Below are 12,192 nucleotides of genomic sequence, written 5' to 3'. Positions count from 1 at the left end.
AATAAAGTTGGTGAAAAAGTGCGTGACACATGAGAGCACTGGCTATTACCAACACTATGTCTGCACCATAATACCATATATAATAATCCGATCAACCTTATTCGCCTATAGACCTGTAATGAAACATTCAACAGAGGAACGTGATGCCTATATATATGCCATATCAGCTTCAAGTGACGTAACACAATTACGTTCCGGAAGTGTGGAATACATGATATGTTTCCTACTGGGCTTGCGCATTTCAAAAGATCGTCGCGGGCCTATGACGTACATATCTAAGGGGTTCAGCTATGCCACGTCGGTTACACTGTGGAAGCGACAAGCTTGCTCTTTTAGCACATTCGGTTTACACGTTTTTTCTATCCTTTACCTGATTAATAGATTCAGAGAGAGGATACGCCATTCTCACCTTATCAACGCAAGTACCAAAAAGCACACGTATCTTATGTGCAATCATTTCGCGAAATACAAATCAAGCTCCGAGCGCGTACCTAAACTGATGTTTCTTTCAGGTTGGACGATTCGGGCGGGCCTCGACCCCACGACCGACTGATGTCTCCGCGTCTACACCAGCCGCTCTCCGTTCATGTGTAAGTGATAGCTTCGCCTTAATTAATACTTCGAACTGCAGTGTGATTTTGATTTTCATAATCGTTCTTCTTTTTGTGTAAATTTTATAGTAATAGATGACAAGTAGTTGAAGTTATGTTTTGTGGCATTTCTTTCGATTGAGCAGCCCTATTTCAATGTAGTTTAGTCCAAATTCACTTAGAACGAAAAACTGTTCTTGACAGTATAAGGTTAGGAGCAGAACATATGGATACCCTTGGGTAAGACTGCTTTGACTCGTAGATGTCAGAACTTATTGGCAATCGTGTGTATCTTTTAATAAATATATCTAGACATATTAATGAACAATTCTTCTGAGGAATTGCTACACTGGCCAGTCTGTAATTGTGTAAGGGTGTGTGTGCGGAAGAGATACAGGTATGGAAACATGTCTATCCTATACTAATGGCACATAAATTGAGCACTTGGTATAAGTGAAGTGTATATTTGTTTACTGCCACTTTTTCTGTTGTATCATGGTGCTTGAGGCCTGTTGTTGGTTTTCTGCCAGTACTGTGTCATGGTCTTGGTAAGGTGTGATTATAGTGTTGTGCAGTAAGATTTTTGTTTGTGATGTTACGGAGTGGCTGTAATGCTGCTGTTATGTTGCAGTGCAGCAGCAGCCCTGAGGTTGCCACGGGGAGCAGCTGGGGTCACTGGACATGCCCGGCGGTCGCAGGGGTCCGAGTAGACAGCAGCTGAGCCGCTCGGCCCTGCCCTCACCACAGACTCTGGTGGGGAGCAGCTGCAGCAACGGTGCGGGGCTCAGGAACAGGTGAGCCCCAACCACCACTACCACATCCTTGTATAGGGAGGGCACTGTCTGTAGATCCCTATATCCTCCTGAGACCCAGCACTTCATTTTGTCCATTATGTTTATGTTCATATCTCTTAAATTGTACATGCTAGCCTTTTAAGTCCTGTCCTTAAAGTGGAAAGGTAGATGACATCACATGTATGGGGGTGTGACCTTGCCAGTTTTCTTTTCCGGTCAAATTAAAATTTTAATCAATATAAAAGTTTTTTCTCAGGATCTCAATAGGTTATAGCAAGTGGTTCCAGGTTTTGTCAGACCTGCTTTTCCATGGTGATTCCCTGAGTGAATTCCAATGTCTGTGTTGCCCCTGCAGGAGCAGCACATCTGTGGGTCTCTCTGCTCCACCACTCACTGCGCTGATCAGCCCAGAACCCGTTCGCCATGCACGCATTCCTGAACTTCCCATCGACAGCAGTGTGCTCTTTGAGTTTATGCTCTTTTTGTACCTGCTGGTGGTGCTGTTTGTGCAGTACATTAATATCTACAAAACTGTCTGGTGGTATCCTTATAGCCATTCTGGTGCCTCTACCTCACTGGTGAGAGTGCTCTCTCTCTCTCTCTCTATATCATCCTCTGTCACACACAAACAGATTTTGCTGTCTGTGCTCTCTTGTCCTCACTGGTGAGGGCGTGCACTCTAGTTGTCTGTCTAGATGTTTCCAGAACACATACACATGAAACGCATAAATAGATATTTTGCTTTCATAATTCTCTTCTTTTCTGTCTGCAGAACTTTCATCTAATAGACTACCACCTGGTGATCTTCATTACTGTTATGCTGGCCAGGAGGCTTGTGTGGACTATTATTTCAGAGGTACAGTGACTGACTTGCAATTTCTACCCAGATTTCCTCCTATTCCTTTTACCCTTTCCAACCCAGTCTAACTGTCCCCCTCTTTTATAGCCTGTTATTCTGCATCTGTCTTGAGTTTTTAAATGTTTCTATTTCTAGTGTAGCGGAAGCTAAAACCCTGGGTTCCTTTAAATCAGAGCTAGATAAGATTTTAACGAATCTGAGCTATTAGTTAAGTTCTCCCCAAATGAGCTTGATGGGCTGAATGGCCCCCTCTCGTTTGTAAATTTTTTATGTTCTTGTTTTGGTCCTTTGGTTTGCATAGATGGGTGTCTTCTGGGCCCAGTTGTTCAAAAGTAATCCAGTGGGATTTCAGATAACGGATTGAATCTCGAAAATGGTTTGTTTCAAAGGGAAAAGATGGATTCTGAAATCAGATCAAATCACCTAATCCAATCTCAGTTTTAATCTGGATAAAACCATCAATTTGTGGTGTTCAAAAGTTTGTGTTTGAATTGGGATACATTTGATCCAAAAAAATCAGGATAATCCTGATCCCAACACAAGGGTGGATTCAAGGGTGTATTTCTGGCACAAAATTAAATAAAACTTGAAAATTGAACAAAAATGCAGTTTTCTGATGATATATACATTTATTTATATTTTGTACAATTGATGAACTAGGACAGTGGCAGTGAAAATAAATAAAGTAGGAAATAAAACATGAAGCCTTTCGGTATAGTCAAGGGAAAAAAATTCCCATGAGATATCTGTACTCAAAATCTCAAACCTCAAAATAAAAAGCTCTACTGTCCATTTTAATGAAAATGACAATAATTACTATTATTCAATTCACCAGTCAGAAGTAATGTCTTACAATTGCATCCCTGACTACATGTCCAGTCTGTCCCTCATTTTGATGGAACATTGGAGGTTGCTCTGGTTTAATGTGGTGTTTTCTGTTTGTTCAAATTAAAACACAATGGCTATTTGTGGCCACTGGTATTTTAGGTGTACCTGTTGTTCTTGACATAGCCAGTAGGCTACACTGTTGGTTCCATTTAATGCACTAGTAAACCGGATTTGGTAATCCTGAAAATTCTACATTTGGATAACAGTGATCCAATCCAGTGTTGCTTTGAAAAACTGGCATAAAAGTAAAATGGATTACCAAATCCTGGATAACAAAACAAGGGATTTCAAAATCCAAATGACTTTGATCTGGATTAAATTGTTTGAACAACTGGAGTAGTGCATGAATTTATGTGGGCACTTCACTGTTCTGACAGGCGTTCCACACAAGCTCCAGCTCCCTGCTCCAGTACATGATTCTGATCGCCGCCCGGCTGACCCTGCTTACATTCTGCGGCTGGCTTCTGTGCTGGACTCTCGTGAACCTCTTCAGCAAACACTCAGTGCTGAACTTGTTGTTCTTGGGCTACCCGTGAGTCCCTCCTCTGTGCTCGGTACAGCTTTGCCACAGCAAGGAATTCTCATACATGTACTTTATCATCTGCATATGAATGTCATATTAGAGCTGTGCAATTAATTGAATTTGAATCACGATTACAATTATGGCTTCCCACAATTATGAAAAAATTATCGAGAAATTATATTTGTTTGTATCATGTTGAAATGATTCCCTACTGTATCTTGCGCAATAACTAGATCAGTGCACTAATTTTTTAGTGGTGCGCTTTGCCCCTCCCTGAGCACTTTTAGTGTATTCCCTACAGCACAACAATGAAAATGCATTCACAAGTCGAAATAGCCGGACGGGACCTTTGGTCAACAAAAAGTAAACATGCATCAGTTATTTGGAATCATTTTGGTTTCAACGAATCAGACCAAGAATAACAAATAATTTGCAGAATATGTTTGAAAGCTGTGTCTGCACCACAAGGCAACACAACCAATTTATTTAACTTCTTAAAGCATAATCATAAAGGGAAACTCATCAACTCGTACTGCAATGCAGTTATCTGTTAGACACCCTCTATAATCAGGGTACCTACGGTCATGGAAAACCTGAAAACGTTTTGTAATTTTGAAATAATTTTTCCAGGCCCTGGTTAAGTTTTGGAATTCTTGGATAGAGAGGAAAAGTTTTGGAAACTAGCCTTGTTCATTTTTGTTTCCCGCTTCTATCTGCAACAAAAATTTACGAGCGGAAGTCAATAATTAACTACCTTATACAAATACTGTTCTATCTACTTTAGTTTTACAAACTTATGGGTTTTGGAAATTTTTCTTATGGTACTGGAAAAGTCATGGAAATTTATTCTGCCAGAATTGGGGGAACCCTGTATAATGCAACTGTGTATCTGTCAAGTTCTCAGTAACACCAAGATAACAGTTGCCATCACATATTATTTAGCAAACGAGGGTCTTCAGCACAGTTGGAAATAACGTCTCCTGCCATCGTGCATGACTGAAGCCAGATCATGTAAACAGACTAGTTTTTCTTGCTAAAAATCTTAAGTTGCACTTTTTATATCAGTGGACTAAGCAGTGGACTCTAATATGTATAGCTGGAAAAAAATCAAGTTTAGTGTTTTTGAACCTCAGAGAACAGTTCATCTCAGTATAATTTATAGTTTATTCATTAAATAAATATATTTGTACAAGTTCGTGTGTTATTAAAATTTGTATTTTTGTTTCAGTTCAATTTCAATGTAAGTATATGTTACATTATTAGGATGCAATAAATATAATGTTTCTGCTGTCAAGAATAATTGTGGGAAATAATCGTGATCCCCATGTTAGCCAACATAATTGTGATTATGATTTTTGCCATAATCGAGCAGCTCTGTCACATTTATATTTACATTTCTAAATGCAGGTGTCACAGTCTTATACTTTCCGATTTGCAGCTATACATGGCTTACATACTTGGCTGTTTTTGCAGATATCTGTATCTAAGCTTTCTCGCACACTTTCACTTTTGAGATTTTAATTCTGAATTAAATATATCTGTTGCAAAGGGAATGTGCTGCAGTGTTTAGCTCTGTATGTCCAATGTCACAGTGGGCCTGCGTTCATAGTGGGGTACCGCAGGGTTAAATTTTAGGACCACTATTGTTACTAATTTACATAAATGATATAGACACCAATATATACAGTAAACTGGTGAAATTTGCAGATGACTTTGGGCGGTGTAGCAGATACTGATCTAGTAGCAGAGAGGCTTCAACGGGATCTGGATTTAATTAGCGAATGGGCTGATACTTGTCAGATGAAATTTAACACAGATAAATGTAAGGTAATCCATGCAGGGAGCAGAAATATAAAGTACAGATATTTTTTGGGTTCCACTGAAATTAAGGTAGCTGATTACGAGAAAGATCTCGGTATGTATGTTGCTGCTTCCATGTCCCACTCTCGCCAGTGTGGGGAAGCAATAAAAAAGGCGAACAGAATGTTGGGTTATATCTCTAGGTGTGTGGAGTTTAAGTCAAGGGAGGTGATGTTACACTTATATAATTCCTTGGTAAGACCCCACCTAGAATACTGTGCAGGTTTGGTCACCATACCTCAAGAAGGACATTGCTGCCTTAGAAAAGGTGCAACGAAGAGCTACGAGAATGATTCCTGGTCTTAGAGGAATGTCTTATGAGGAGAGGTTAGCGGAACTGAATCTGTTTAGCCTTGAGCAAAGGAGACTAAGGGGGGATATGATTCAGGTCTATAAGATTCTAACGGGTCTGGATGCTGTTCAGCCAAATGACTATTTCAATATTAGTCTAAATACTAGAACTCGTGGCCATAAGTGGAAATTAGCAGGAGAACATTTTAAAACAAATTTGAGGAAGCACTTCTTTACACAGTGTGTAGTTGTGTAGTGTTGTGTGTAGTATGGAATAGTCTTCCTGCTAGTGTAGCGGAAGCTAAAACCATGGGTTCCTTTAAATCAGAGCTAGATAAGATTTTAACAACTCTGAGTTCAGTTCTCCCCAAACGAGCTTGATGGGCCGAATGGCCTCCTCTCGTTTGTAAATTTCTTATGTTCTTATGACACCAAGGTGGGTGGTGTAGCAGATACTGAACTAGCAGCTCAGCAGCTACAGCGGGATCTTGATTTAATTAGTGACTGGGCTGACACCTGGCAGATGAAATTTAACATAGACAAATGTAAGGTACTCCATGTAGGGAGCAGAAATATAAAGTACAGGTTTTTTATGGGACCTACTGAAATAAAGGTAGCTGATTATGAGAAAGACCTTGATGTGTATGTTGATGCTTCCATGTCTCATTCTCGCCAGTGCGGGGAAGCAATAAAAAAGGCCAATAGGATGTTGGGGTATATCTCCAGGTGTGTGGAGTTTAAGTCAAGGGAGGTAATGCTAAGGTTATACAATTCCTTGGTGAGACCTCACCTAGAATATTGTGTGCAGGTTTGGTCACCATATCTTAAAAAGGACATTGCGGCCTTAGAAAAGGTGCAGCGTAGGGCCACAAGAATGATTCCTGGTCTTAGAGGAATGTCATACGAGGAAATGTTAGTTGAGCTAATCTGTTCAGCCTCAAGCAAAGGAGACTGAGGGGGGGACATGATCCAGGTCTATAAGATTCTAACAGGTTTGGATGCTGTTCAACCAAATAGTTACTTCAGCATTAGTTCAAATACAAGAACTCGTGGCCATAGGTGGAAATTAGCGGGAGAACATTTCAAACTGGACTTCTTCACACAGCATGTAGTCAGAGTATGGAATAGTCTTCCTGATAACGTAGTGCAAGCTGAATCCTTGGGTTCCTTTAAATCAGAGCTAGATAAGATTTTAACAACTCTGAGCTATTAGTTAAGTTCTCCCCAAGCGAGCTCGATGGGCCGAATGGCCTCCTCTCGTTTAGAACATAGTATAGTTCTTATGTTCTTATGTATCTGTCGCTGCTTTATGGTATCTTGGGTGATATCTCTGTAACACTGCTCCCCAGGTTCGGCGTGTACGTGCCGCTGTGCTGTTTCCACCAGGAGGCTCGTGCTCAGGCCCCAGCAGCTGATTGTGGATGCCTGGAACAGGATCCAGATGGGCAAACTCTTCGTCCCAGGGACTTCCTGGCCCTGCTGCGGGAGAACCTGCGGGAGCAGCTGTCTAGCTCTGCCCCTGTCCCCACCCATACCTGTCTGCTGTCACCTGAGCTCATCCGGACTGAGGTGGAAGGGCTGAAGGCTGACTTCAACCGCCGCATCAAGGAAGTGCTTTTTAACTCATTGTTCAGCGCCTACTACGTGGCCTTCTTGCCTCTCTGCTTTGTTCAGGTAAGTTCGAGGCTGTGCTGATCATGGTTGTTTTGACGAAGGTGGCAACAGCCATAGTAATAATGGTAGTGCTGTCTTCTAGAGCACGCAGTATTACGACATGCGCTGGTCATGTGAGCATCTCATCATGGTATGGACCAACGCATTTGTGATGCTCATGAGTCAGCTGCTGCCTCCCCAGTACTGCGACCTGCTGCACCGCTCAGCCGCTCACCTGGGCAAGTGGCAGAGGCTGGAGCATGGTTCTTATGGCAATGCCCCACAGCATCTGTGAGTATATTCCGAACACCAAGACATGCTCTTTCAGCTTGCTCATAGTCCAACCAGATGTACCTTTGTAATCTGTGTCTTTACTGTGAAGATTACCTTGGAGAGCATCTTATTTATTGTGTCCTGTGTGTAGTAGGTCCCTATATTGTTTGCTGCTTTTATTCAACAGTTATTTACAAGATTTGGTGCCATACACAGAGCCTGGCCTCCACCAACATCAGCCAACTTCTGAGACTTTCATTAATGGTGCAATAATATTGTGTTGCTCATGCATTTCACTGAAACAAAATTCAGCAGCTCCTCCTGCACAAACATTGTGGTGGCTGGAGATTTGATGCAGCAGAGCTTTATGGACAGATCAGGACAGGAACATTATTGCCTAAGCTGATGAGATGGCATGGTCCACTGTTATTGCTCAGTATCTCCCAGACAATTTTCAGAATGTTTCATGAATCCCTGTGCTTCAGGAGGCCTTTGACTCACCAGCCTCTTCTTTTGATCCTTCCTAGAATAAGAATCCAGACTGTTAGGCTTGTTCTCTCACAGTGATTTTATTTGGTATTATTTAAATGATGAGGGAGACTTAACATAACAAGTTTTCACTTATATTGTACAAATAAGACTGGTAACCTTCATGGTGATGTATGACTGGGTGTGTCTGTCTGTCTCTGCTCTCGCAGTTGGTCGGACAGTACCATCTGGCCCCAGGGGGTGCTGGTGAGACACAGCCGCTGCCTCTACAAGGCTGTCGGACCATACAATGTGGCACTGCCCTCTGATGTCTCCCATGCCCGCTTTTATGTGAGTCTTTATATGTATGAGGATTCTGAAGCCATTTTCCTAATTTTATGGGGATATTTTTGGGTTAAATGATTCCACTAGGTGTAGTAAATCTTGAAGATATCTGGTGATCACAGACAAAAGTGCCACATCTTTATCAATTGTCATTGCATTAAGCAGAGAGATTGTGACATCTTTATAATATGTAGATAAATATGTGTAGTATGTCCTATGAAGTCACTTAAAAAGTAGTTATTCAGTAATGTGCATTCATAATCATAGGAAAGAACAGGAAGGTTTTGTCTGAAGCTTTTGCCTTGACATTTTCCTTCTCTCCTTCTCTTTCTCATAGTTTTTGTTCCACAAGCCACTGCGCATCTTGAACCTGCTGATTGGGATTGAGTGCAGTGTGGTTCTATACCAGCTATACTCACTGTTGCGGTCTGACCGCTGGAACCACACCCTGTCTCTGGGGCTTGTCCTATTCTGCAGTTATTATGTGTTGTTCAAGCTGCTGAGAGATCGCATCGTGCTGGGCAAGGCATACTCCTATCCCCTGAGCAGCAGCAGCCTGGGCCTCAAGTCCCAGTGAGGCAGAGCAAGTGTGGAGCCTCCCCCCTAGGACTCAGAACTGGTGACCGTCAGTAAACTCAGAATGTTATTTTGATACGGTTATATTTTTCATGCAATGTTTGTTTTATATATGTATATACAAACAAACAATTATATTTAAAAAAAAAAACAAAAACAAACCAAATAGATCTTTTATATTTTGTATAAAGTTCCACTTCTTGACAAGAGGAAGGCTTAAAGCTGCCATGTAATGTTATTCTTGATGTGTGTACATGAGAGTGGTGGTGGACCGGCTGCTCTAGTATAGACCTTTCCTGGGTGCTGAAAGTGCTAGCAATGTCACACTAAAACAGCCTATCACAGGGAAAATGCTGCATGAGACAGCCTGGAGAGGAAGTTTGGGCTTCCTCACTGTTTTGCATAGATGTCTTCATTTTATATTCTTCAGTCATGGCGGGATCCTTGCCATCAGCATCTGTGTTCAGAACCTGAACAATAGTAAACTCATGCTGCTCTGTTTTATTTCCCCATTGCCAAAATCCCAGAATTCAGCCTGACAAGCTACAGAGAGAGAGATGTTTTGAGGGAAGATATAGCTGTATTCCTCCGCCGTGACTCAACACGCAGTATCTCAGATAGGTTTTACACACCGGCAATGTGACAGAATAAAGACACCTAAAATTAAGTCCCCTAGTCATGGCCACGTGAAATATAATCAAGTGTGTGTGTGTACTTCCGTCGACAAACATTTAGGAGAGCCACACCAAAGTTGAATTATCATTCATTTGAATATTCATTCAAATCTTGCATTCAGATTTTGAGTTATAACTCATAGCTGCCACAAAATCATTGTACTTGTTTCATTTCTCATTTCAAAGCACAGATGTCATATTTAAATTTAGGTATGTTAATTTTAATAAAAGTACAATTCAGCACCAAAAACTTCAGGATCATACATATAAGTAATTGTTTGTTGTTGTCGTCTTAATTTAGGTTCTCCAGTATAACAATATGAAGCCTTTTTACTGGTTTTTTATGAAAACACTGGTATCCTCAAATATTAACTATCCTTTGGAAGGCCCATTTGATCCAAAGGGCACTTGGTCTTTATTGGTTTTTCACTAGTAGCTGTAACAGGGTGGTAGAGAGAGCATCTTCCATGGATGGACTCCATTGGGTGTTTGTGCTTTTTGTCCCATCTGAGCTGTAGTCTTTGGCTGTAGCTTTCACATGATAGTGTGAATAATAATAATAATAATAAATTTAATTTATAATGCACTTTACATTTTACATAGAAGATCTCAAAGTGCATACAGACAGTGAGAGAATGTCACATTAAAAACAACAATAAAAGAGGAATAAAACAGTTAGTTAAGCAGTCATTAAAAACATTGGTTAAAAAGAAATGTTTTTAGGTTTTTTTTAAAACATGTAACAGTCTGTGGAGCCCTCAGATGTAGAGGAAGGGCATTCCACAGCCGTGGGGCAGCACTGGAAAAGGCCCTATCTCCAGTGTTACGGGAGCGAGTCCTGGGAGGGAGGAGAAGGTGTGTATTGGTGGAGCGGAGAGTGTGCGGGTGACAGTGGGGAGTGAGGAGTTCTTTTAAATATGCTGGCGCATCACCATGCAGACATTGGAAGGTAAGCAGGGAAATTTTGTAGGTTATCTGTGCAGTAACGGGAAGCCAGTGAAGGGAGCGGAGCACGGGGGTGATGTGCTCATGTTTCCTTACTCTCATGAGGACCCTGGCGGCGCAGTTCTGAACATACTGAAGTTTTTGTATGTTTTTGCCAGGAATCCCGATGAGAAGCGCGTTACAATAATCCAGTCTGGAGGAGATAAAGGCATGCACTAGTTTTTCTGCATCAGAAAGGGATAGTGTAGGCCGGAGTTTAGCAATATTTCTAAGATGGAAAAAGGAGATTTTGCAAATGTGCTTGATATGGTTTTCAAAAGTAAGTTGAGGGTCAAAAATAATACCAAGATTGGTGACTTTTAGAAAGAGAGGTGTTCTGACCGGAGAAAGAGATAGTGACGATTTTTTGCTGTTGAATATGGTGTGGAGTGCCAATTTGAATCACTTCAGTTTTTGAGCTGTTAAGATGAAGGAAATTTTGCTCCATCCATGCCTTTATCTTATCCAGACAGGCGGTGAGTGTGGGTGGAGTGAAGGGCGTAGATATCGAAGGGGCTGATGAAGTGAAAGGGGCCTCAGACGCATTGCTACCCAGCTTCAAGTAGAGCTGAGTGTCATCGGCGTAGAAGTGGAATAAGACCCCACAACTGGTAATGATGCGCCCAAGTGGAGCCATGTACAGATTAAAAAGAATGGGCCCCAATACTGATCCCTGAGGAACACCACAAGTGACAGGATGGCTCAATGATTTAGCATGTCCAATGGAGACAAACTCAGATCTGTCTGTAAGGAATGACTTAAACCAATCCAGGGCAATGCCGGTGAACCCTGCAAGGTATCGTAAACGATGGAGGAGGATGTCATGGTCAACTGTATCGAAGGCTGCTGACAGATCCAGAAGGACGAGGAGAGAGGAGGAGCCACGGTCTGCAGTGATCAATAGGTCATTTGTGACCCGGATCAAAGCTGTTTCGGTGCTGTGTGCCGAGCGGAAGCCAGATTGAAATTTGTCCAGAATTTTGTTGTCGTGTAGATGTCTTTGAAGATGCACTGAGACAACTTTTTCCAGAACTTTCGAAAGGAAAGGGAGATTGGAAATGGGTCTGTAATTTGCCAAGTCTTGAGGGTCCAGGTTAGGCTTTTTAAGGTGGGGTTTGATTATGGCTGATTTCAGAGTGGAGGGAACATAACCAGACTGGAGGGACTGGTTGACGATGGTAGTAATAAGGGGCCCGAGGGAGGCCAGATTTGCCTTGACTAGGACTGTTGGGAAGGGGTCAAGGGCGCATGTAGAGGGTTTCATAGCCCTAACAGCGGCCTCAACCTCCTTCACACAGACCTGAGGAAAAGACCAGAAGAGGGAAGGATTCCCTAGAAGTGTGTTGACACCAGTAGTGTGAGCAGTGAGGGGAGTAGCAAGTGAAGAGCGGAGTGTTAGGATCTTATTTTGAAA

The 12,192-nt window shown here is 41.8% G+C and overlaps 1 protein-coding gene across 5 annotated transcripts; it reads left to right on the top strand.

Moving 5' to 3' along the window:
- Window positions 1–250: 250 nt before the first annotated feature.
- On the top strand, window positions 251–10,064 carry LOC111841892 (transmembrane protein 39A-like). 5 transcript variants are annotated; one of them, XM_072700682.1, is made up of 10 exons: window positions 252–418; window positions 513–590; window positions 1,222–1,384; window positions 1,740–1,962; window positions 2,157–2,240; window positions 3,509–3,663; window positions 7,155–7,479; window positions 7,661–7,749; window positions 8,430–8,550; window positions 8,882–10,064. In XM_072700682.1, the coding sequence occupies exons 3-10, from the start codon at window positions 1,272–1,274 to the stop codon at window positions 9,119–9,121; spliced, it is 1,350 nt and encodes a 449-aa protein (XP_072556783.1). In that variant the 5' UTR covers window positions 252–418; window positions 513–590; window positions 1,222–1,271; the 3' UTR covers window positions 9,122–10,064. The 5 variants fall into 5 exon arrangements, with proteins under 5 accessions (XP_072556784.1, XP_072556783.1, XP_072556782.1 ...); XM_072700681.1 differs by having other exon boundaries at window positions 253–418; window positions 1,227–1,384; window positions 7,562–7,749; XM_072700680.1 differs by having other exon boundaries at window positions 253–418; window positions 7,562–7,749.
- The last annotated feature ends 2,128 nt before the right edge of the window (window positions 10,065–12,192 follow it).

Source organism: Paramormyrops kingsleyae, chromosome 16, assembly GCF_048594095.1.
Source record: "Paramormyrops kingsleyae isolate MSU_618 chromosome 16, PKINGS_0.4, whole genome shotgun sequence".
NCBI lineage: Eukaryota > Metazoa > Chordata > Actinopteri > Osteoglossiformes > Mormyridae > Paramormyrops > Paramormyrops kingsleyae.
This window is presented reverse-complemented; position numbering and strand designations above follow the sequence as displayed.

Coding starts and splice junctions, on each gene's coding strand:
- LOC111841892 (XM_072700681.1), top strand. CDS start 1,272: ATGCCCGGCGGTCGCAGGGGTCCGAGTAGACAGCAGCTGAGCCGCTCG. Junction 1,963..2,156: donor CTGGTGCCTCTACCTCACTG/GTGAGAGTGCTC, acceptor TTCTGTCTGCAG/AACTTTCATCTAATAGACTA. Junction 7,480..7,561: donor TGCCTCTCTGCTTTGTTCAG/GTAAGTTCGAGG, acceptor GCTGTCTTCTAG/AGCACGCAGTATTACGACAT.